This window comes from Rhinatrema bivittatum, chromosome 2 (genome assembly GCF_901001135.1).
Source record: "Rhinatrema bivittatum chromosome 2, aRhiBiv1.1, whole genome shotgun sequence".
NCBI classification, from domain to species: Eukaryota; Metazoa; Chordata; class Amphibia; order Gymnophiona; family Rhinatrematidae; genus Rhinatrema; species Rhinatrema bivittatum.
The window spans coordinates 157,482,591-157,509,322 of NC_042616.1; the positions used below are offsets into that span (position 1 = coordinate 157,482,591).

General features: G+C 46.0%; 1 protein-coding gene across 2 annotated transcripts in view; it reads left to right on the plus strand.

Annotated features, from left to right (window-relative positions):
* The window catches only part of LOC115084217 (GTP-binding protein 10-like), a 665,348-nt gene that overhangs the window by 473,160 nt on the left and 165,456 nt on the right, over positions 1-26,732 (plus strand). Inside the window, exon 23 of one of the 2 annotated variants that reach the window (XM_029588784.1) lies at positions 4,571-5,838. The exons of the other annotated variant lie outside the window; for it this stretch is intronic. Within the exon in view, the coding sequence (XP_029444644.1) occupies positions 4,571-4,744 (174 nt within the window). The 3' untranslated portion in view covers positions 4,745-5,838. Of the gene's footprint in view, positions 1-4,570; positions 5,839-26,732 lie in introns of those variants that run through there. 2 annotated transcript variants of the gene reach the window in all.

Sequence of the window (26,732 nt, forward strand, 5' to 3'; positions counted from 1 at the left end):
TATGTGGTATGTCAACAAACAGAGAGGTATAGGATCGTATTTCCTGTGTCAGGAAGCGGTCCAGATCTGGTCGTGGGCCCTGTTCCATAAGACGGTGCTCAGGGCCTTGTACCTGGGACGGAGAACGTGGTAGCGGACAGGCTGAGGCAAGCCTTTAATCCCCACGAGTGGTCCCTGGACCAGGGGGTACTGAATCATATATTCCACCTCTGGAGGAGTCCAGATTTAGATCTGTTTGCGTCCCCCTGCAACAGGAAGGTGCCTTGGTTCAGCTCCCTGTACAGGTCAGACAGCAAACCAGCATCGGATGCCCTCGCCCATCATTGGAACAAGGGTCTTCTGTATGCATATCCTCTGATTCCCTTAATAGCGAAGACTCTCTTGAAGCTTCATGAGGACAGGGGGACTATGATCCTTATAGCCCCTCATTGGCCGAGACAGGTCTGGTTTCCATTCCTATGGGAATTGCCCTTCCAGAGACCAATCAGTCTGGGGACTTCCCCAAATCTCATCACCCAAATCAGGGCACGCTGCAGCATCCCAACCTTCAGGCCCTGTTGCTAACAGCCTGGATGAGAGGTTAATCCTGCAGCCGCTTCATCTTTCAGAGGATGTGTCTCGGGTCCTTGTAGCTTCTAGAAAGCCTTCCCTAGAAAGTCTTATGGACTGAAGTAGAGAAGGTTTTCCATGTGGTATGAGCAGAAGGCCCTAGATCCATTCTCCTGTCCCACACAAAAACTGCTTGACTACCTCCTACACCGATCAAAGGCTGGCTTAAAGATCAAGTCTGTTAGATTTCATCTCAGTGCAATTGACGCATACCAACAAAGTGTAGATGGTCCGCCCATCTCTGCAGCCTATAGTTGTACATTTCATGTGGGGCCTGCTTCAATTGAAGCCTCCTGTAAGGCCTCCCACTGTGTCTTGGGACCTCAACATTGTGTTAGCTCAACTAATGAAAGCTACTTTTGAGCTGCTGCACTCCTGTGACTTGAAGAACCTGACCTGGAAGGTCATATTTTTGGTGGCGGTCTCTTCAGCATGCAGGGTCAGTGAGCTACATGCCTTAGTGACTTATCCACCTTATACTAAGTTTTATCATGACAGGGTGGTCTTGCGTACACACCCTATGTTCCTGCCTAAGGTGGTGATGGATTTCCATCTTAACCAGTCCTGCCAATATTCTTTCCTAGGCCCCACTTGCACCAAGGCAAATGAGCACTACACAGTTTGGACTGCAAGTGAGCTTTAGCCTTCTATCTGGAGTGGACAGAAGCCCATAGACAGTCCACCCAACTTTTTATTTCTTTTGACAAGAATAGGTTGGGCATTGCCTTTGCCAAACAGACACTATCCAATTGGCAGGCAGATTGCATCTCCTTCTGTTATGCCCAGGCGGGACTGCATCTTGGGGGTCATGTCAAGGCTCATTCTGTCAGAGCCAGGGCAGCATCAGTGGCACATTTGCAAGCAATTCCCATGGAGGAGATCTGCAAGGTTGCAATTTGGAGTTCTCTCCACACATTCATATCTTGTTATTGTCTGGATAGGGATAGGGATAGTCAACGTGACACTAGGTTCGGCCAGTCTGTCCTTTGGTACCTGTTTGACGTGTAGAACCCAACTCTCCCGCCTAGGGCCTGTTGTTTGGGTTCAGGCTGTCTCCTCCTCCTCTGTAACCAACAGCACCAGTGTTGTTGTGCCCATTGGCACCTAGTTGGGTATCTGTTGGTCCCCTTTTCTGTTAGGGAGCAACCTGTATCTAGGGATTCATCCATGTGTGAGGAGTACCATCCTGTTTGTCCTTGGAGAAAGCAGAGTTGCTTACCTGTAACAGGTGTTCTCCGAGGGCAGCAGGATGTTAGTTCTGACAAAACCCGCCCGCCAACCTGCGGAATTGGGTTTCTCCTATTTTTTTTTAATCATAATTCTATATTACAAGACTAGAGAGGAACCCTTGTGGACATGTGGTATAGGGCATGCTTGGCCTGCTCAGTGTGCCTCATCAAAGTTCTAGAAAATTTGACATAAGTTTTTCGCATCAGGGCTCCATCTGATGATGTCATCCATGAGTGAGGACTAACATCCTGCTGTCCTCAGAGAATACCTGTTACATGTAATCAACTTTGCTTTATAGTAAGGATGCCAATCACTAGTCTTAGAAACATAGGTTCATTTTTCTATTTCTGCTATCTTCAATATGTACACCTTTCTTAAACAATGCTATTGTGCTGTCTAATGTGCTTGTAAAATATCTGCAGGCATGTGTAAAAATGTTTCCCATGAGAAATCTGTGTTTTAAAAAGAAAAAACATAATTTGTCATAGATCAACACTGAAAATATTAGAGAATTGCATTATTCTAACAAAGTCCCTTCTCACTTTTTTAAGTGTAACCCCTTTTTTGGCATATTGTAGCTCCTAAGTGCACACAAGTAATTTAAAGCTTCTGGGGCTGCTCCGGCTAGCATCTTACTTCCCACGCTAGCTCTCAATCCCTGGGGGGGGGGGTGGAGATTCTTTTTATGAGGGGAAGCTCTTGCTTATGGTCCAGACAATGAAAAAGATCGCCAGTATGAATGCTGTTCTTTAGGGGCTTCCCATGAGGTGAGAGGCTGTAATAACTCAGACAGGACCAGGTCTGGGTTCTAAATAATATTTACTGATTGGGAAAGTTAAATAAAATCCATTTGTACAAAATTGATGAGTATACATCTGAATGGTGTTACAAGATAGTTCTGGGTAGACAGGTGTCTTTGTCATAGACCTCTGGATCGAGCCATGTTGATTTTTAATGTGTATAACTCTCCCAGCGGCTGTGTGGGAATCCTATTGGAGGTGTCCCTCCTCTTTACTGAAAATCCTATCTTTAGACATCGTCATCCTGGACACCCAGCCTGTCCTGGTACCTCAGGTGGTGGTGGAGGTCCATTTGGTGTCTCTTGCTCTTGATTTTCTTTCATACTTTTGTTGTTACTTGAGAGGATTTCTCTTTGGGGAAAACATCTCTGGGATCGAGCTAAATGTTAGCTCTGCAATCCCAGTGGGGAGGGGGGATCCAAAAGCCTTCCCACTTAACTCAAGCCCAAAAAATACTTTAAAGCTTAACTGGATACATCTTCCTAGACTGGCATTCATGCTGTCACAGGTGCTTGCACGTTCAGGTTGTGGGCTCACTGGTCTTCTGAGTACGGCCCCTGTCTTCTGAGTACGGCCAGCAAGGATGACTTTGCCCAAAGAAACAGGGTGAGCCACAGTCCCTTCTAAAACAGGATTCCTCTAACCTTCATTGTCTCTCGCAGCAGGATCCATCACTGGTGCTTGCCTACCTAGCATTTAGAGTAGGCTCACAGCTCTTTGGTCCCCTTTTGCCCCTAAAGAGTATCAAGCATAACCAATCTAGCTCTCTGCAACTTATAGTGAGAAGGACCCTCTAGCAGGGAATGCCCGATGAGCTATCTCGTCTAAAAGAAAACTTCTTAGGGCAAGGCTGGGAGACCCTATCAGAGTGTGGAAAAAAATGTATCCTTACTTTCTGACTGCTTCCTCAACTGAACCCATGGTGTATTCACATGGCTGAGCTAAATAGTAGTGAAGCATCCAATCTAGAGCCTCCAAGTGGGAGGGACTGAGGGGTATGGATGGCTTCTTACAAAGGGGCCGATGCAATACAGTGCGCTCAGCAGAGTGCACTGTTTAACCCGCTGTCGGATGTGAGTTAAATAGGCACTAATCCACCCCCTAATGCAATAGTGGGATTAGCGCCTATTTAACGTGCATCCGACATGGAGTGAATGAGTTAGCGCTCATCACATGCAAATGCATGTGAATGATCCTATTACTCATTCACTCCCAATGCAAAAAAAATAAATGTGCGTCTCAGAACGCACTTAAAAAAAAAGTACAGAAAAAACTGCTTTTCTGTACTTTTTTTAAAGTGAAAAAAAAATCTCTGCTGGCCGCTTTGAAGACCGACGCCGATGTGCTCGGCGTCAGTTTTCATAACTGGCCAGCTGCAGTAATGAAAACCCACGCCGATAAACTCCGCATCGTTTTTCATAACCGACTGACTGCAGTTATGAAAACCGACACCAAGTTTATCGGCATTGGTGTTCATAACCGGCGGACCGCCGGTAACCGCCGGGTCGCGTTGGCAAGGAGGCGCTAAGGTCACGCTAGCGACCCTAGCGCCTCCTTGCTAGCGTAACCCCCTAATTTGCATATTGCATGGCGCCACCCCCCCCTTGCAGGCACCATGCTTGCGTTAAGAAAGCGAGCGCTGAAAAGTCAGCGCCTGCTTTCCGCGAATAATATTGCATTGGCCCCAAAGTGTGTTCTGATGCAGGGACAGTGACATCTGGTGGCCAAATCCAGTAGGTACACACAGTTTACAGAAAGAGAAAGCTGTTAAGTCATCCGAAAGTGTGCAGTTTAGAGAGTATCTGAATTCTTGTAACAATTATTTAATGTACTTGTGGCTAGAAAACAGAGCTGTTAATAGAGACAAAGCATACTATTGTTTGAAAGCTTTAATAAACTTTCAAAAAGTAATAATTTCTTTTGTTTTGTAGGTTGCCTGTGGTCCTTTAGTTACAGTGGAAAGCACACCTTCTGAGCTAACAGGAGGACCTCTTGCTAAGATAAACAATGGTCTAACAAAAGTCACTGGCCATGGAGGAGCTTTACAAAAGATCAAAACAGTGAAACTGTTAGGACTGAAGACAGATTCAGTATCTGTAAAATAAATATGTACACCTTGAAAAGATATTTTTTAAGTTAATTCATGTATACATGCATGCATGTATAGAGATATATTTAATTTTTTTAAAGTTGAAGAAGATTGAATTCAATAATGTAGATGTTTTCTTGTTAATAGCAAGAAATATATTATTTTTGTATGCCTTGTAACTGTAAACATTAATGCATAATATTTCCAAGCAAAGAATCTTCTGTGGTTTCGTTGTAATGCTTTCCGATCAAGTCTGAGACAAAATTTGCAGTCTGTTTCCATTTTAAAGCTGCTTTCTAAACAGAACTGAAGCAAATGATTCACTTATTTGTTCCATATGTAATATTGTTAAGAACTAAAAAGTTCTTCAGTTTTTATTCTTTATCTTAACACCTTGGTTATGTTCTAAAGTTAAGCAAATGTAAGACTTAAATGAAGAAAATACTTTTAAGCAAATGCTGAGAGAAACATTTCATATGTAAGTATTTGTGTTGGTTTGCCCAGAGATAAAATTAAATTATTTTTGAAAAAGAAAGGCATAAGAAACAAAAATGTAAAATAATGGAAGCATTATAAGTAACTAAATACTCTTAAAAGAAAACACTACTTCTTCCGGTCCCAGACTGGACTCCACGCCATCAGGGGATTGAGACCACTGTGGAGGCCCCTATCACAGCCCCTGGGGGAGAGAATCCTAGTTATCATGTGGGAATAAGGATGTATGCACATCATGTTTTAAACAGAGCTACAGTCTTGTCCTCTACTGAGCACCGGTGCAGGATTGTAGAGGGGGATGGGGTTTATGGAAAAAACGAAATATAACAGCCACAAGTGAAGGCCCATGGCAACTCATCTTTGGGAACTCCTTATCCTCTAGTGACAGTTGGAGCAGGAAGCTCAGATTTATAGGGATGTAAACCAAACCCCCAAAAAGAAAGAAAGAGAAAACTACTCCCTTTGTGGTAGTGGAGAATTAGTAGTACGCACTATGGGTGAATTTTCAAAGAGTTACCCTTGTAAAAATGTGCATATATGCACACATACAAATAGTTTGTATTCACATACATGCTATTTTAAAAACATCAAACATACGCATGTATTTTTACTTTTGCATGCACATCTACTCACGTAAAAAAAAGGCGGTCTAGGGGTGTTCTGGGATGGAGCCAAGAACTACAAGTATAAGTTGCTATTTTATAAGAGACGTGAATACATATTAACTTATTCATGCAATTTCACACCTGCTAATTGTCTCACACAGTTGGTATCAGATGGATCTGTTATCAATTATTGGTTGAGTGAGAGGTCTGGGTGAACTGTTGGGGGGAGTTGAGGCTGAAGAACTAGGATGGCCTCAATGACCTAGAGATGGAGTAATTGAATTGGTGGAGAACTTGCAAAACTGGTCATTTCAAGTACGCACAGAAATCGTAAAATAAGCCAACTTACATGTATAAATCAGGGTTCTAGGCGAGCCTGTTGTATTTTTTTCACATGTAAAATATATACACATATGTTTCTGACAGGAAGGAAAAGTACACGCATTTAATACATTGCAGGCATTCGCGCTTAAGCAAACATACGAGTGTATGTGGGGGAGTAGACACGTATTTTGTAAACTGCACATATTTGATACGCACAAGTTATAAAATACTGTAGTAGATCTCTGTGTGTCCATATACATGTGTATTGGACCACATGGGGTAAGTAGAAAGTTATCCTTTATATGTCAATTAAAAGTTTTACTTGTAAATTTTGTGAATTTTTTAAATTTTTACAAATTACCTCATATATACACTGGATTTGATTGGTCCATTGCAGTAACATTAGAAACCAAGTTCCAGCTATAACAATGCCAATTAGAAAATATAAACGAGCCAGCTTGGTAGTTTAGAGGCATTCTGCTTTGAGATGCAGTTTGCATCTACTTATTTTCATTTTGGGACTTGACTGATAGATTCAGAACAAATTAACCAATTCATCTTTTTCCTGTAAATTACAGAAATACATGGTCACATATCTGCCCCTTTGTTTTTTCTTAGCATTTGCAGTTCCTTTTATGCTACTTCCTGAGCTGGTATGTCATGCTCCCTCGCTAACCATATTTAAATCCTGTCTAAAAAGCTACCTTTTTGAGGCTGCTTTTAAATCTTAACCCCTGATTGCCCTGCTTACAGCTTCATTTAAGTTTTAATCATTTTCTTAATAAATGAAATTGCCAGAGTCTCTTTTGCCCTGTATATTTGTCTTGATTAGATTGTAAGCTCCACTGAGCAGGAACTGTTTCTTATATATTTTTTGTATAGCGTTGCATATGTCGAGTAGCACTAAAGAATTGTATTTGGGCATTTTAAGAGAAACTACCTTTTTCATCTTTACCAAAAATACCTTGTAGACTTGAGTCTAATAATATTATGATCATATATTGTTGCAAAGTATCTACAACCAAGAGTTGCAAAGAACTCAGAATTCAAGAGGGCAGTATCAGGAACTTGTCAGTCACTCATTTTTACTGATTTCATTGTTTCAGCCTATCATATACATTAATAGTCTTAAGTTTTTCAGCTGCTGTTTGTATTATGTATGTGAGTCAGTCAGCAGCTGAATGGTTATCTCAGATAAGAACATAAGAAATGCCATGCTGGATGAAACCAAGTTCCATCGAGCCTAGCATTCTGTCTCCAATAGTGGCAGTCTGGGTCTCAAGTTCCTGTTAGATCCCCCCAATAGTTGATCTGTTCTCCTATCACACTCTCAGAGATAAGGGCTGGCATTCACAAGTCTTACTGGCTAATAACTCTTTATGGACTTTTCCAATCCTCTTTTGAACCCCCACTATGGGGGTCATTTTCCAAAGCGATCGCACCCTTTTCGCGTGCGATCACTAAATGGGGGCGGAGTCGGCCCCGGAAGGGGAGGAGTCGGGACGGCACCGGGGCTGACTCTGCGGCGACATCGCTGGCGGCGAAAGGTTAAGGACCCTTATCGCCGCCAGTTTCGCACCGAATATCTACATCTTTTATGGTGTAGTTATTCGGTGCGAAAGCCAGCAGCCAGCGCACTGCAGTGGTGCGATGGCTGCCAGCTTTCACAGGCCCGCCCCCCCGCTTCACCCTCCCGTTACCGCCGGATTTTCTAAGGTCTGCGACCTTAGAAAATCCAGGCCAATGTTAGTTGCCTTGAACATGTCCTCTGGCAATAGATTCCATAGCTTGCTTGTACCCTCATTGAAAAAATACTTCTTATGATTTGTTTTAAATCTGCCAGTTGCTAGTTTCATAGAGTGTCCTAGTGTTGTTTGAAAGGGTAAACAACTATTCCCTATTTAACCATTCCACCCCACTCATGATTTTATAAATTTCCATCATATCCCCTCTCGCTCATTTTTTTTCCAAGGTAAAGAGCCCTGATCTGTTTAGTCTTTCTCCTTAAGGGAGTTGTTCCATCCCATTTATCATCTCTGTTGTCCTTCTCTTTATCTTTGTTATATCTGCTATGCCTTTTTTGAGATGAGGCGATCAGAACTGCATACAGTATTCAAGGTGGGGTTGCACCATAGATTTATACAAAGGCAGTATGATATTCTCAGTTTTGTTCATTATTCCTTTCCATTTCCTAAAATTCTGTTTCTCTTTTTGAGCGCCACTGCACAGTGAACCAAAGATTTAAAGGTATTGTCCACAAAGACTCTGAGGTCCTTTTCCTGGTTGGTGACTCCTAATAAGGAACCCAGCATAATGTAGGAATATTTTTGCCTGCGTACACTGCTTTGCACTTGTCCACATTAAATTGCATCTGCCATTTAGAAGACCAGTCTCCTAGTCTCAGACGGTCCTTCTATAGTTCCTCACAAACGTTTGTATCATCTGAAAATTTGGTCACTTCACTTATTCCTTTCTCCAGATCATTTATGAATCTGCTAAATAGCACAGGTACCAATACAGACCCTGGGGCATCCACTAACAACTTTTCTCTGTTCGAAAAACTGGCCATTTAATCCTATCCTCAGTTTCTTGTCTTTTATTCAGTTATCAAGTTACAAGAGGACACTGTCTCTGATCCCATGACCTCTCAGTTTCCTGAGAAGTCTTTTCAAATGCCTTCTGAAAATCCAAATACACTATATCAATTGGCTCACCTTTGCCTGCATGTCTATTTACATCCTAAAAAAAAATCTAATAAATTGTTAAGGCAAGAATTCCCTTTGCAAAAACCATGTTGTCTATCCCCCATTAAACCATCTCTATTTATATGATCACTAATTTTGTTTTTAAGGATAGCTTTAATTATTTTGCCCAGCATAGACATCAACTATGCTGTTGAGGGAGAATATAAACTCTGTTATTAGCCGATGAGCTTGTTCTTTAGTTTATCTGTCCTAATATCTTTTAGGCTTGCAAATGGGACATAATTTAATTTTTTATTTATATTCTACTTTTTGTGACTTGTAAGTTACTTCAAAGTGGATTACTTTCAGGTACCAAAAGTATTTTCCTGTTCCCAAAGGGTTTACAATCTAAGATGGTAACTTTTAAACAGGCAATGTGCGCACAATTTAATGTGGACGCATGCCTTTATGAGCAAAAGACGCATGTACTGCATAAGTAGGGGAATTTTCAAAGACACGTGCATTGACGCATTTGCCAGTTTTCACAGTTTGTTTCCAGTTCACCCAGGTAAGGAATAGGACTTCAAACCCCTCTAGTTTAATAGCCTCCCTTCTCCCCTGTTAGCCTCGACCCTTAAAGCCTGCTGATCTGTCTGTTTATCTTTTATTTTATTATTTACACGTCATCCATAGCAGAAGTAAAGTTACACTGGAGGGGACCCTGGCTGGCACTTGTGTGCGTAAGAAGTTTTCTCACAGGACAAGCAGGATGGTAGTCCTCACATATGGGTGACATCACAGGATGGATCCCAATCACGGAACACTTTTGTCAAAGTTTCCAGAACTTTGACTGGCCCCTACTGGGCATGCCCAGCATGGCACTAACCCTGCAGCCAGCAGGGGTCCCCCTTCAGTCTTCTTTTTTCCACGCAGCAGTAGCCTCGCAGTAAAGGAGCTCTGCAGAGATTCCTGACAGGAATTTTCCTCACGGAATTACTAAAAGTTTATTTGCCCCACAGGGGTGCCTCCTTTAACTTTTTTCAAGCCACGGTACTCCGGTAAGTTTTTACCCATTTTCCCGTCGATTACCGTTGAGTTTGGCCCTCGCGGCCTACTGGCCGTCGACCGTACCTCGGCTCAATTTTTTCTATGGCCATGGCGTCGGGGTTCCGTCGGTGCCCGGACTGTACACGCACCATGTCTATCACAGACCCTCATAAAGTCTGTGTAATGTGTCTTGGACGAGAGCACGATGTCCTAACCTGCACCAAATGTGCCTTAATGACACCAAAAGGTCGCAAGGCCAGAATGGAGAAGATGGAACTTCTCTTCCGTGCTCAAACCCCGACTCCGTCCGTTGCATCAACGTCGTCAGAACCGGCACCGTCAACTTTGCGCCAGTATCAACCACCGGCTGGTGACCGCCTGGCATCGACGACATCTCGGCCTTCGACGCCTTCTACTCCCCCTCAGGTCCGAGGGGAAGGCAGAGAGAAACATCTCCATCGACATCGTAAGCCTCGGACCATCGTCCGAGCCACCATCGAAAAAACCCCGTCCAGAAAAGACACTGACCTTTTTGGCGACTGGGTCACCGAGGCGACCCTCACCCGACAGGGGATTGGGAGCCACGACTCCGCCTTTAATGGTGGTCCCTCCGGCTATGCCTCTGCCTCCTTCTTCTGATCTGGAGCCGGGGCTGCTTCTCCAGGTCTCTGAGAAGAACTGGACCGGATGATTCAGGAGGCCATCGACAAAGCAATGCAACAATTCCAGGTTCCTCCGGCACCGACACCGGTACCAATTGTGGAACCGAGCACTGACCCGATTCCAGCAGCATTGGCACCGCTTCTATCCAGGATGGAAGCGCTCATTGCTGCTTTTCCACCGATGGACCCCTGGTCACCGATGGCTTCGATGCCCTCTCCACTTACTCTGTCATCGGGAGGAGAAACACCATTCCACATCCCTCCATCCGGAGTCCTGCCTCAGCCATCGATGCCGATTCGTCCCTCACCACCGATCCAACCATCGGTGCTGATACGTCCATCGGCGCCACCGAGCCATCCATCGATGCCCTCGATGCCTGTGCCGGTGCCTTCGATGCCTTCATCGGTGCCTCCGATAATTCCTCCAATTCCTTCGGAGCCTAGACCAGGACCTTCAGGTATCCCACCACCCCGTCCCCCTCTAGTTCCTAGAGGGACAGGTGCTGATCCTTATGATACCTGGACTGATGATTCCTCGCCAGACACCGCTGATTTACCTTCACCCACTGAAAGTAGGAAGCATTCTCCTCCAGAGGATCTCTCCTTTATAAATTCTGTGAAGGAAATGTCTGAATTGGTTCCCTTCCAATTGCAGACTGAACAAGATGACAGACATCAGATGATGGAGTTGCTCTAATTCCTGGATGCTCCCAAGGAAATAACCTCCATCCCTATTCACCAGGCTCTTCTGGATCTCCTCAAGAAGAACTGGGAAGATACTGGCTCCATTGCTCCAGTGCACAGAAAGGCTGACACTATCTATTTGGTGCTTCAGACTTTCAGAAAACTCAGTTGGATCACCAATCTGTAGTTGTTGAATCTGCACAAAAAAGAGCAAAGAGATCAAAGCCTCATACCTCTTTTCCCCCGGGCAAAGAACAGAAGTTTTTAGATGCCATTGGCCGCTGGGTATTCCAAGGCTCAATGCTCATCTCCCAGATTGCTGCCTATCAGCTCTACATGACCCAATATAATAGGGTCATTTTTAAGCAGATACAAGACTTCTCAGATACCCTGCCTCAACAATTCCAAGATCAGCTTCAAACCCTAGTAAACAAGGGTTTCGAGGCAGGCAAGCATGAGATCAGATCATCATATGATATCTTTGACACTGCCACTAGGATATCTGCAGCCGCTATTTCGGCAAGAAGATGGGCCTGGCTCAAGTCTTCCGACCTTCGCCCTAAAGTACAAGACAGACGAACAGATTCAGCGAACGGTGGCGGAACTTAAGGACCATCATGAGACCCTAAGACAGCTCTCTCTGATGCCTTTTGACTATTCTTCTAAACAGCCCTTCAGAAAGAACTCTAAAAAGTCATTCTTTCACCCAAAGAAGTCCTACCCACCACCAACCAGATCCTGTGCCACGAGACCTTTTCAAAAAGCACAGTCTCGTCAAACACGTAAACAAAAGCCACAAGTTGCTCCTCAACCAGGGCCTGCTTCAGGTTTTTGACTTCCACCTAGAGAGCAGCAGCCAGATTCCACTGCCTCACATACCAGTGGGAGGTCGATTGTGCCACTTCCACAACATATGGCACTCAATCACCTCAGACTAATAGGTACTGGCAATAATTGCTCAGGGTTACCATCTGAACTTTCTCTCCGTATCACCGGATTTCCCACCTCTACCGAAGTGGAGAACATCCAATCACTCCATCCTTATGGATCAAGAGGTCTCCCGCCTTCTCCAGTCCAAGGCAATAGAGCCTGTACCCTACTCTCAGCACGGCCTAGGGTTCTATTCCTGGTACTTCCTAATCCCCCAAAAATCGGGAGGCGTTCGTCCTATCCTGGACCTACGGGCCCTCAACAAGTACCTCCAGCGAGAGAAGTTCAAGATGGTAATCTTAGGCTCACTTCTTCCTCTTTTACAAAGAGGAGACTGGCTCTGCTCTCTGGACCTCCAGGACGCATACACTCATATTGCGATAACTCCATCTCATCGCAAATATCTGAGGTTTCTAGTAGGCCCCAAGCACTATCAATACCGAGTGCCTCCATTCAGCCTAGCATCTGCGCCACGAGTCTTCACAAAATGCCTCGTAGTCGTTGCAACCTTCCTCAGGACCCAAGGTGTTCATGTCTACCCCTATCTAGACGACTGGTTAATCAGGGCTCCCACTCAGCAAGCTGCTCTGTCATCCCTCAATCTAACCTTACACACTCTAATTTCATTAGGATTTCTCGTAAACTACGAAACTCTCATGTCTCTTGCACACCAGCTGCAGTCTCAGCAATCTGTGACTGCTCGTCACTTTCTCATCCTTCTGGGACACATGGCGTCCTCAGTGCAAGTCACACCAATGGCACGATTGGCCATGAGAGTCATGCAGTGGACTCTAAGGTCGCAATGGACTCAAAGCGTTCAGCCCTTGTCGACCATGGTCCACATAACCATCTCACTCCATCAGTCTCTTGCCTGGTGGAGGCATCAGACCAATCTCCTCCAAGGCTTGCCCTTTCAGGCTCCAGACCCTCAAATAATTCTCACCACCGATGCTTCCAACCTCAGCTGGGGAGCCCATGTGGCCAATCTGCAGACACAAGGCTCTTGGTCTCCAGAGGAAGCCAAACACCAAATAAATTTCCTGGAGCTTCGAGCAATAAGATATGCTCTCAGGGCATTTCAGGATCGCCTCTCAAATCAAGTTATCCTGATCCAGACGGACAACCAGGTGGCCATGTGGTTCCTCAACAAACAGGGAGGCACGGGTTCTTTCCTTCTGTGTCAGGAAGCTGCACAGATATGGGCGGAAGCTCTCTCCTATTCGATGTACCTCAGGGCCACCTGGTTGCCGGGAGTGGACAATGTGTTGGCAGACAAGCTGAGTCGCATCTTTCAACCGCACGAGTGGTCTCTCAACCCCTCGGTGGGGAACTCCATCTTCCAACAATGGGGATATCCTCAGATGGACCTCTTTGCGTCTCTTCAAAACTGCAAAGTAGAGAACTTCTGCTCTCTTATTCACAGCAAACACTCTCAGCCCAGAGACGCATTCTCCCTCTTGTGGGCAACCGGTCTGCTCTATGCATTCCCTCCACTTCCTCTTCTCTCGAAGACTCTCGTGAAGTTATGTCAAGACAAGGGAACCATGATCCTGATAACACCTCACTGGCCACGCCAAGTGTAGTTTCCAATACTGCAGGATCTCTCCATTCGCAGGCGCAGTCCCTTAGGGAAGGACCCGCTTCTGATCACTCAAAACGACGGGTGCCTCCGCCATCCTAATCTTCACACCTTGTCCCTGACGGCATGGATGTTGAAAGGTTAATCCTTCAGCCACTTAACCTTTCTGAACCAGTTTCCCGTGTCTTGATTGCTTCACGGAAGCCTTCCACGAGAAAAGCTTACTCTTACAAATGGAAAAGGTTCACATCATGGTGCTCTTCTCAGTCTCTTGACCCCTTTTCCTGTCCAATCACAAAGTTTTTGGACTATGGCATTTATCAGAATCAGGTCTAAAGACTTCTTCCATCAGAATGCATGTCAGTGCAGTAGCCGCCTTCCATAAAAGTTTTGGGGATGTTCCTATATCAGTACAACCCCTTGTAACATGTTTTTTTGAAGGGCTTGCTTCACCTCAAGCCTCCACTGCATCCTCCAGCCCCTTCTTGGGACCTTAATCTGGTTTTGGGTCGGCTCATGAAACCACCATTCGAGCCTCTTCACTCCTGTGAACTTCAATTTCTCAAATGAAAGTGATTTTCCTTTTGGCAATCACTTCAGCTCGCAGAGTTAGTGAATTACAGGCCCTAGTTACCTATCTGCCTTACACTAAACATCTGCAGGATTGGGCAGTACTCTGCACTCACCCTAAATTCTTACCAAAGGTAGTTTCAGATTTTCACCTCAATCAATCATACTACCTACCTTTTTTCCCAGGCCCCATTCCAATCCAGGAAAGCAGGCTCTGCATACCCTTGACTGTAAACGGGCTCTAGCATTTTATCTAGACTGTACAGTTGCCCACAGGAAGAGCACTCAATTGTTCGTCTCTTTCCACCCTAACAAATTAGGGCAACCTGTGGGTAAGCAGACTCTCTCCTCCTGGTTGGCGGGCTGCATATTTTTTTGCTATCAGCAAGCGGGCATTCCATTTCAAGACCGTGTTAAAGCACAGTCTGTGAGGGTCGTGGCGACTTCAGTAGCACACCTGCGATCGGTGCCGGTTCCTGACATTTGCAGGGCTGCCACCTGGAGTTCTCTCCATACCTTTGCAGCCCACTATTGTTGGACAAAGCCGGAAGACCAGATTTAATATTCGGCCAGTCTGTCCTTCGTAACCTATTTACTACGTGAAGTACCAACACCCTTCCGCCTGCCAGTGGAGTTCAGGATGCCCTCTGCCAAATTCCTCCCCAGTTATTGTGCCTGTTGCATGCCTTTGGGTACATTTTTGTGCATGTTCAGACATCCTCAGCTCGGTACTCACCCATATGTGAGGACTACCATCCTGCTTGTCCTGTGAGAAAGCAAATGTTGCTTAACTGTAACAGGTGTTCTCACAGGACAGCAGGATGTTAGTCCTCACGAAACACGCCCGCCGTGGTGTTGAGTTCATATTGTTTTCTTATTTTCTTTTTTGGCACTGCCTGTAGCTTTTAAACAAGACTGAAGGGGGACCCCTGCTGGCTGCAGGGTTAGTGCCATGCTGGGCATGCCCAGTAGGGGCCATTCAAAGTTCTGGAAAATTTGACAAAAGTGTTCCGTGATTGGGTTCCATCCTGTGATGTCACCCATATGTGAGGACTAACATCCTGCTGTCCTGTGAGAACACCTGTTACAGGTAAGCAACATTTGCTACATGCTAATTTCAAGTTAAAATCCAGGAATGCTATGCCCTGCCCTGACCATGCCCAAGCCCCACCCCTTTTTAAAATTTTCATTGGTATGCCTAGCGGCAAGTAAGCACATACACGAGCAGCTTTTAAAATCCGCTCGGTGCGTGCCAGCCAATTTTGTGCTTGCATCTCCCGGGTTTGGCGAGCAACAGGCTTTTAAAATTCACCTTAAAGGACATGATTTACAAAGGCTTTTCTCGGATTCTGTGTCTATGGGAAAATATTTAGTAAATCAGGTCCTAAGTTTTTGTAGGTGAGGTAATGGAGGGTGAAGTGACTTGCCACAGCTCACAAGGAACAGCAGCAGAAAAAGACCATACAGTCTAATCTCTTCATCCACACCAACTATTCAGCATTACAATTCCTACCACTCCCTCAGAGATCCTCTTTTTTTATCCCTTGCTTTATTGGATTCAGATCCTGTCCTTGTCACCACCACCTCCATGAGCTTGCTGCTGTAATAACTAGGCATGTGGTCTGAGAAAGGAGTAGGAAAGTGAATGAATTTGAATCTTGTTTGTATAGTAACAGAGACACCCCCAAGTCATATGTTAAGGGTGTTAATACTAACAACCAAAACCAAGTATTGCCAAACCTATATCAGAATTACTGCTATCAACATTTTTACTTTTTGATAATTCAGTCAATGCTGCTTGAACGTGCTATGTTTTTGGACTTGGCCATAGAAGCAGTCCTACACTTTTTCACTAATGTCTGCGTATCAGTACCCCGAACAGTAAAAGTCAGGACTCTGACTTTTTTTCCCCTCCTTTGAAGCGGAGGGTGATGTTGCAATTGTGTCAAAATCATGAAAGCTAAATGGTTAAGGATAGTAATCCCCATGCCTTCTGTTAGGGGTAGTAGCTGCCACTCCATGCAGGTTACTCCCATGCATCCTTTTCTTCATTTCCACCTCTAGCCTTTAGGGATCCATAGTGTTTATCCCATGCCTTTTTGAATTTTTTTACTGTTTTTATTTTCACCACTTCTTCCAAAAGGGCATTCCAAGAATCCACCACTCTCTCCGTGAAGAAATAGTACCTGTTATTGGTTCTGAGTCCGTCCCCCCCCCGAGTTTCATTTCGTGACCCCTAGTTCTACTACTTGCTTTCCAATGGGAAAGGTTCGAGGATTATGCATCATTAAAACCTTTTAGGTATCTGAATTTGTATCATATCTCCTCTGCACCTCCTTTCTTCCAGGGTATACATATTCAGATGATTCAGCCTCTCATAAGTATTCTGATACAGCTCCCACACCATTTTAGTCACCCTTCTCTGGAATGCCTCCATTCTGTATCTATCTTTTTTAAGACAGTCTCCGGAACTTACCCCAGTGCTCCAGATGAGGCCTTACCCAAGGACCTGTACAAAGGTATTTTCACCTCCTTTTTCTTATTGGTTATTCCTCTATGCAGCCCAGCATTCTGGCATTAGCTATTGCCTTGTCACACTACTTTGCCACCTTCAGATCACCAGACACTAGCACTTCAAGGTTCCTCTCCCAGACCTTGCACATTAGTCTCCCACCCCCCCCCCCCCCCCCCCCCCCCCCCCCCCCCTAACCATCACATACAGCTTTTATGGATCGCACCCAGATGCATGACTCTTGCCATTGAATCCCAGCTGCCAAACCTTAGATCACTCTTCAAGCTTTCTTAAATCACTTTTCATTCTCTCTACTTCTTCAGGCGTGTCCACTCTGTTGCAGATGTTAGTATCATCTGCAAATAGACAGACTTTACCTTCTATCTCTTCTACAATGTTTCTCACAAAGATATTGAACAAAAGCACTCCCAAAACCAATCCTTATGGCAATCTACTTAACACCATTCTCTGTTCTGAGTAGATTCAATTTACCATTAGACCGTGTCTCTTGTCAAACAGTTTGTAATCCACTCCACCACCTTGATACCGACCCCGAGCTTCTCCTTTTATTCACGAGCCTCCTATGTGGGATCGTATCAAAAGCTTTGCTGAAATCGAAGTAGATCACATTGAGTGTTCTTCCTCAATCCAATTCTCTAGTCACCTAAATAAAAAAATCAATTAGATTTGTCTGACTGACCCACCCCTGGTGAAACTATGCTGTCTCGGGTCCAGCAACCCACCAGATTGTAGATAGTTTACTATGTCCTTCAGCAGCATCTCCATTAGCTTTTCCATCACATATGTGAGGCTAACCGGCTCCAGTCTCCTCTGCTATGAAGGGAATGAATTTGAATCTTTGGTCCATTTTTTCTAGGTGATAATTACTGTATACCATAGAACTGTGTGCGCTAGGTTGTTTTTTTTTTCTCCAGATTCTAACTTAATAAATATTTAAGCTCTAATCTGTTGGAGTTTTTTGAGACTAGAAATCTTATGAATGAGAGTGATCTAGTTGCTATAGGGGACAATTTTTAAAAGTGACCCAGGTAAATGTTAATCTATCTGGAAGAAAGGGCTATCTGAAAATTTCCCACCCACAACTCAGCTAAACGTATGCACAGGGCTCCATAATGCATATACTTGTAGTCCTGTGAAGGGGAGGTACTCCGGGGACATGTTTTGGGCGGGATTAGGAAACAGCAAGCATAAGCTACATTTTCAAAGATATGCATGCTAGTTTCCCAGTCAAATTTATCCAGCCTAAAAAGCAGATGGAACGTCGTTAGGCTAGTTGCATCAGTGGGCAAATTTCAAAGGTGATGCATACATTGACATTCCCTTTGAAAATCTGTACAAAGTCTAAGGCTGCAAAGTACCTGCAGATTATGCACTAGGTCAGGCTGTTTTGAAAATTGTCCCCACGGTATTCTTGATTTTTTAAAAATGTTTTTGCTAAAGTTCCTCAGCAGAGATTCTTACAGTGAAAAAATAAAGGTCAATAAATAAACTGATAATTTTGTAATAAACTAAATACATCTGTGACTAAGTTTCTAGAGCTACATTCCCTTCCTCTGGCCAGTGCTAAATTTGCTAAACTTTATGTTGCCTGAATATATTTACAAATAGTTTGTTTACCTTTATTTCTACATAACTAACAGAATTGATATGACAACCACATTGCTGTATTTAGAGACTTTTAATTAAACTTAGTTGTCCTGGGATTAAGAGAAAAGTCCTATCATGTAAATACATTTACTAAGCTGCAATAAGTGATTAACGCACACAAAAAAAGGCATCATTCACAAAATGATGTTTATTGCGTACTAATCACATATAGTGGCATTGTGCAATATTTTGATTAAAAAAAAATACACCTATTGAAATTAACAGCTTTGCATGCATTGGCATGCATAAAATTTCCAAGTGCATGCAAAGCAGCTCATGCATAGCTAATCATATGCTAATAACACAGTTTGCCCCCAAAAAATGAAAAGTTGCATTGGGAAACTAATGCAAATCCCCATTCCTTGGAATGTTTCTTAAAGGGCCCTCAGTGGCCCTAAATTAGCCCCCTCCATTGAATGCAAACCATCCCCTCCAGGAGCCTGTTTAGACTCCCACCCATCCTCCAAAATCTGAACATGTGCAGATGTAGCCTCCTCCCTGTCTCTCAGGCAGAAAACCTTAATATTTCTTTTTCTGCAAAGCCATGTGGTTGCAGCTTCAGCTTTGCTCTCCTTGTAAGGCTGTGACAGTTCTGGAGCTGCAAGCAGTTTTTTTTCAGGCAGAGCCTTGGTGATTTGTTTGTTTTTTATTCCTCCTCACTTCCCTTGTGGTAGTTTAGGTTTAATTTGTTTTTTTCTTTCTCTTTGCAGCACCTCTCTTTTGGCCACATGGCAGGCCTCATGCACTGTGCAGCCGACAGAGGTTTTTTCCCTTAATTAAATAATGCTGCAGTTGCAGCTGCTCCCCTGTTATCTCCTTGTCTGTCTTTCGCCTTTGTCAGGTGCCTGTTCGGGCTTGCAGTGTGCAGTCCAAGTAGGCCTCTGGCCTGAGGATTTGCTTGAGTTACTACTCAAGCAGGAGTTCCAGGAAATTCTGTCCGACCACTGGGCATCGATAGAGGTTCAGAAGGTGGAGAAAGTCAGGACCAGATGTTCCTCAGGGGAGACAAGCTCATCCTCCCCACATTCCAGGAAACTAGTCTCCTTGGCTGGTGCCCTGGATGACGTGGCCTCCCCTCCTCCATGTCAGATCCATCTGGTAATGCACCTCCTTTGAAAAAAGGGTGAGCAAGAGCCTGGGCCATCAGTTTTGCTGATGCACCATCAATACCATGTCCAGAATTGGTTGCCTATGCACATGCGTGCCAGAACACCAAAGGCCCCAGGAGCATATTGCACACCAGGGGCAGCATTGAGGGTTAGTGACGCCATTGCGCACTGCATGTATGCCCTTGACACTGTTGAGTGCTGTGGATGCCATCAAGTGCCATGGACACCATGATGCTATTAGGTGCCATGGACCCCAGTCGGCATCCTGGCTTGAGGGCCTTGGATTATATCAAACATGGTGCCATCTATACCACTAACTAAGCATCCTGGAGCCAACATGCACCAGGAGCACCATCGACACCATAGAGGCCATCATGCACCATGGGCATCTTCATGGCCAGCGAGTGCTACAGGCACTATTGGACACTATGGGCACCACCAATGTCCTTGATACCGTCGAGCAACATGGGTGCCTTTGAGCACCATGGAGGCCCTCAACACAGTCAAGATCCTTGACCTCCATTGGAAAGCAAGGTTACCCTCACTGGTATTCAGCACCAGAGATGCCATCAGGTGCTTCAACATGGCACACCATGGCCACCGTCAAGTGCCCTGGTTGCTATCAAGCAGGATGGGCAGCTTGGATGCCATCGGCCACCATGGCTGCCAGTGCCACTGCCTATCATACACATAGAACACCATGTTCATCACAAGCACCTAGGCTCCACATAGTGCTAGGGTTGCTGTCACACGCCATGGTCACCATCGAGCACAGTGGTTGCTATCACATACTCTAGCCACCATCAAGGGTCATGGCATGCCAGGCGTGTCAGTGGATGCCTGGGACACCTTATTGTTAAGTGCCACAAGTTTCCTCATTATCAGGCATCTAGGCGTTGCAGGATGCTGATACCAGCAAACACCAGGGACACCATGGAGGCGCCTCCTTCAAACGGTGCCTCCAAGCAACATAGGGTGATACAGTCAGCGCCGTTGCCTTTATTTCAGTGCGTTGAGCACTGCTGCCCCAATAGTGCATCATGGGGACAGTGGAGCACTGACAGTGGGGTTGTCTATGCCTCTGATCTCCAGGCACACCACAGTGGCACTACCATCTCTGTCAGCACCATGCAATGCTGTGGTGTTGGAGTCATTTTTTTGTTACTTTTGCTGAGGCTATATAAATAGAGGATAGGCCGTATGGATTCAGAATTTTCACCCAGACACAGACTAGTTTGAAGGCCACAGGCCGACCTCTAAGTTAACTCCTATTTACTGTCTTGCACTTTGAAATGTTTACAAACAGGCAAGGGTCTGTTTATTTAGTTATTCCACTAAGTCTATGATGAGAAAACTAGCAATTAACGTATACTAAAGCCTGAGAGAGAAAGTGAAGGCCACACAGCTGTGTCTGAAATTTGATAAGAACGCAGAGGGAGGGAACATTGCTTTTTCTACAAGCATTTGTAGTGTGTAAGGAGAGACAGTGAGAAAGAGAGGGGAGAGAGAGCCCTGGATGTGATGGTATGGCTGATACTTTGGAAATGTAAGCTTTTTATATCTGTGTAGCAATTGTTATTATCTACCATTACTACTTCTGTGTAATATGATTTTATTTGATCTATCCTCCTATTGCTCAATAAACTTACTTTCTTACCTGGAACCGTGATGTACTGAATCATAGTTTGTGTGTGACTCTTTGTGTTGGGCATTTGTTCCTGATTTCAGGCCCCAGTAATTGAGTGTGGCTATTTGTTTATCATGTATTTATTTATTTATTTGGTCACTTTTATATAACGAATATTCATGTTAACTTCATGTCGGTTTACAATACAATAAAACTTTCATCATCAAATAAATCCTAAAATAATTCTTCAAAACAATAAAATCAGATAAAAACAAAATAAAACAGAAATAAACATTGCCCCAAAATAAAATATATAAGAACAAAACAGTAATACCAAGCTTCCAAATTACAATGTACAATAATATTAAATTAACTAAAACAGAAGATAAAAATAAAATAAGCACTATAATGGACTACTTTCATGGTTATTATTAACAGAAAGGGAGAGTATCTGAAACCAGGGATTACGGTAGCTTGATTGAGTAAAAGCCTGTTCGAACAGCCATGTCTTCAGGAGTTTTTTAAATGTATGTATGTTTGATTCAAGCCGAATATTGAGGGGGAGCGAATTCCAAAGTGCTGGTCCTGCCAAAGATAAAGCTCTCTCCCTGACTGAATTCAAATGGGCTAGTTTTGGTGATGGTATCGATAACAATGCTTTTCCTAAAGACCTTAAGTTGCGTTGGGGGGTGTGGATATGAAGGGATGCAGGGGATAAGCTCCTGGGTTCAATCCCCCAGTATAATCCCAGTAATCGTGTGTGTTTATATGGGATAAGCCCCCCATGTCAGAACCCCTGGGCAGGATACCAGTGTGCACTGTGTGAACCCGTAACATAGGGCGCCATGAATGGCAGCATTATCACATCGCTGCAGATATGGTCACCGAAATTTCTCTTGTGGATGATGTTCATTGTTTGAGGTAGGTACCACAGAAGGCATCCCCCGGATTGTGCACCATCACCATGTGTACCAAGATATACTTCTGTGGTAGACTGCCTGTGCCAGGTGCATCATGGCAGTGACTCTTGCTCACTATCAGGAGCCATCGGCAGGTGCAGCCAGTGACACTTTTTAGTGCCTTCATGTGTATGGCATGCAGGGGTGCTCTTGGACACCAATAGTGATACAAAACATGCAGTCCACCACTGCTGTTTTTGTGCCTGTCCAGGCATTAGCATGGGTGCTGTGTCTTTTCATGCATAGATGTCACTATCAGCTTGATGGTGTACCGCAGCATGGGTGCACAGCACTGCTGTTGCAGGACACAGATTCAGTGAAGGTGCACCACTGTTACAAGGTGCCCACTGGCATATGTTCTTCTGGTGCCAGATATCCCATAGCAGTGCGCTGTAGTCACCAGTATGCTGGGAGGTCATGACTGAGATACGATCCTATTTACTCCATTTAGGAGTACATACCAGGGTGCCTCCCCCTTTCAGAATGGTCGAGGCCTTTATGCACTTCCTCCCTCATTGGTGTATGCTCTGGATTTCAGGTAGGGAAAAGTTCCTAGATACTTTCTCTCTCTGGTAAGTGGTGCCGGCTGGGGGTGACAATACAGCCCTTGATTTGCATGAATCAGTGCAGCAACGTGGGCCAGCTGGGTCATATTTGCTGGTTATTCCAGCACCTGGTTGCCATGTTCAGCCTAGTGTATGCCTAGGTAGCCACCAGTGACTGCTGCAGTCACCATGAGAACCTCACAGGTCAACAATTGTACCCTTCTCTTGGCTGGAACGTGGAAAGGTTTTGGGCTCAAACTGATCCAGTTGAGCAATGTGCTTTCCCTTCACTTCAGGGGTGAGAGGTCTGACTTTTGGCTTTTGAAAGGTGCTTTCAGTAGATTCCCTCTTGGTTTCTGCTGAAATAATGGGTTGTTTTTCACATCCTATCCTCCCGGTTGGCTTATCCTCTGAGTGGCAGCTGTCCACTGTTTTTGCACAGGATCTAATTGGGAGCTCTCACTTCCCCATTGCATTATTGTGCAGCAGGAGTGCCTTGTGGTGGGTTATGAGCTACCCAGATTGGGAATTGTTTTACGGTCAGGGATTCCCTCTCCTGGAAATCTGCTCCCCAGTAGTAGACAAAGATTCTGCTTGTAGGGCTGGAGTGACTGTTTGGATACCTGCTGAACGCACCGTGTATAGTTTCATTTCGTGCCGCTCCTACGCATCGGTGTTTAGTTACTGGCACTCTCCCTCTAACAGGTGGTTTCTCCTCCCACTATTTCTTCACTGATGCGTTTGCCTTCTGGTACCTCACCCTATCTAGGGCAACTTGGGTCAGGATTAGAGGAGCACGCCGAAGGGGCTCCACTCCCTCACTGCAGTCACTTACAGGTTCTTTTCTCATCTTTCAGAGGTGACCCAGTTGATAGACGCATTCATTAAGATCATAAGAAATTGTCATACTGGGTCAGACCAAGGGTCCATCAAGCCCAGCAGCCTGTTTCCAATGGTGGCCAATTCAGACTACAAGTACCTGGCAAGTACCCAAAAACTAAGTATATCCCATGCTACTTGTTAAGCTCAGGCTTGTGAACCCTTGGGCCGACGGGAGGATGGAAGATCCATAGGTTCTCTCGTCAGGTGGCGAGGCAGAGCAGATGATGAGACCAGCTGACCCTCGGCACTGGAGACTGAGGCGACTGCAGAGGCAGATGAAGAGACGAGAAGAGGACCTGTGTCTTCACCACTGGAAGTCTGCGATCCCCCCAGGAGGAGCCCGTAGGGACCCAGACCGCTGGGACTTAGGTGGACCTTTGGGAGGTCAAGGTATCGGTGCAAGGGCTGACTTGAGCTTCGCCCTGGAAGCCCGCAGTGCCCCCAGGAGGAGCCCGTAGGGACCCAGATTGCTGGGACTTAGGCAGGCCCTTGGAGACGGTAGTCCGGAAGAAGTCCAAGATCAAGTGCCAGAGGGTCGTCGCTTACCAGTCCGAAGTCATGCACTGAGGGATCACCACTTGCCAGTCCGAAGTCACACACCAGAGAATCACCGCTTGCCAATCCGAAGTCACACACCAGAGAATCACCATAAGCCAATCCGAAGTCAGGAACCGGGAACACCAAGACGTAACAGGAACAAGGATCCAAAGCACAAGGAACTCACCGAAGCAAGCAGACTAGACAGCGCTGGAGAATATGGCCAAGTCAGGGAACGAGCAGAGGAAGCCTCCCTTTATACTTCCCCTGCTCAGGCTGATCAGGAACAGGTGAAGCTGGTTAAAGGGATCAGGTCCCTTTAAATCTGTGAAGGAGGCATGGCCTCTCTCCTAAAGATGGCGGCGGCCATCTTTGATTTCCTCCACGGAGGAGAAACGTTGCTGGACGCTGCGAGGGGGAAGCAGGGTTGGCTCCCCCTGCAGCGAGTAGCATCGAGGCCCGTGCCGGAGCGACGGGCCTGAAGTCAGGGCCCTCCCCCGGGGCTCCCGTGGCGGCGGACCACCGCGGGCAAGGTAGGAGAATGCGGTCATGGCCTGCCACGGCCGTGGAACACAACAGTACCCCCCTCTTTAGGGCGCCTCCCCGAAGGCCGGGGTTTAGCCGGGTGGTCGTTGTGGAACTGCTCCAACAGATTCCGGTCCAGGATGTTAGCCAATGGCTCACAGGAGTTTTCTTCGGGACCGAAGCCTTCCCAAGTCAACAGATACTCCCACTTCTTCCGATGTTTCCTCTCATCTAAGACCTCCTGGACCTGATAGGTGAGGTCATCTTCGGAGGCAACAGGTTGAGGAGTCGGAGGTGTGCTGGAAGGCCACAACAATACTAGAAGCTTCAGGAGGGAGGCGTGGAAAGTGTTGTGTATCTTGAGGGATGGGGGAAGACGAAGTTGATACGAGACAGCACCCACCTGCCGGATGATGGGAAACGGCCCAATGAATCGTGGGGCCAGTCGCGATGATGGCAGCTTCAAGCGGATGAACTGCGTGCTCAACCAAACCTTTTGGCCCAGCCTGAGAGGCGGGTACGTTCTTCTACGCTGGTCAGCATACTTCTTAGCTGCCTGGCCGGCCTTGATCAGGGCACGTTGCATGGATATCCACAGGCGGTGCAACTCATCAGCAGAGAGTTGAGCTACCGGAGACGTAACTGTGATGGGAACAGGCAGTAGCGGATGTGGCTGTTTCCCATACACTATCTGAAACGGGGAGGATCCCATAGCCGCGGAGATATGAGAATTTAGTGCATATTCGGCCCAGGGTAGCAGGCTAGCCCAGTCATCTTGTTTCTCATTGACATACAGACGGAGGAATTGTTTCAAAGTCTGGTTTGTTCTCTCTGCGAGACCATTGATCTGTGGGTGGTAAGCGGACGTATAGTCTAGGGTGATGTCGAACTTCTGGCAGAGAGCCCTCCAGAACTTGGCAGTGAATTGAGGCTCTCGATCCGAGAGGATGCCTTTAGGTAGGCCATGTAGCCTGAAGATGTGCTGGACGAACAGCTGAGCCAGCTGTGGTGCGGACAGCAATCCTGGCAAGAGCACGAAGTCTGCCATTTTACTAAAGCGGTCGACGACCACCCATATTACCATGTTGCCACTCGATAGTGGCAGGTCAACCACGAAGTCAGTTGCCACATGGGTCCATGGTTCAGAAGGTGCAGGTAATGGCTGTAGTAAGCCTGGGGTCGAACCAGAGATCCTCTTGTGGCAAGCACAGGTCTGGCAGGACTCCACATACGCCCGGACATCCTTATTTACCTTTGGCCACCAGTAGTACTGGCGCAGGGTCTGTAGCGTCCGGGATTGCCCTGGGTGCCCGGAACAGCGGGAATCGTGAGCCCATGCCAGCACTTGTTTCCGCAAGCACGGGGGGACCAGAGTTTTCCCGGGAGGGATGGTCATGGTAGCAGACAGGAGGATACGGGATGGCTCAATGATGTACTGTGGTTCCTCAGAACCCTCCGTTGAATCAAATACCCATGATAAGGTGTCGGCCTTGACATTCTTCCCTGCCGGTCTGTAACGGAGAACAAAATTAAACCGGGTAAAAAACAGAGCCCAACATGCCTGCCGTGGGTTGAGCCATTGTGCCCGGTGCAGGTATTCGAGATTCTTATGATCAGTGTACACCGTGATTTGGTGCTGTGCCCCCTCTAGCCAAGGGCGCCATTCTTCGAAGGTGACCTTTATCGCTAAGAGCTCCTTGTCGCCAATGGCGTAGTTTTGCTCCGCCGGGGAGAACTGGTGGGAGAGGAAGGCACACGGACATAGTTTATGGCTTTCAGAAGCCTGGCTTATGACGGCGCCCACGCCTTCTGATGAGGCATCTACTTTAATGAAGAACGGTAGCTGCGGGTCCGGAAGCCGGAGGCTAGGTTGTCACAGGAATGCCTCCTTGAGGCGATGAAAGGCGGTCTCCGCTCCCGGAGGCCACTTCTTGGGGTCCGTGCCTTTCCGGGTCAGGGCTGTCATCGGGGCAACTATGGACGCATAGTGTGGGATGAATGAGCGATAATAATTTGCGAAACCCAAGAATCGTTGGAGTGCCTTTACTCCGGAGGGCTGG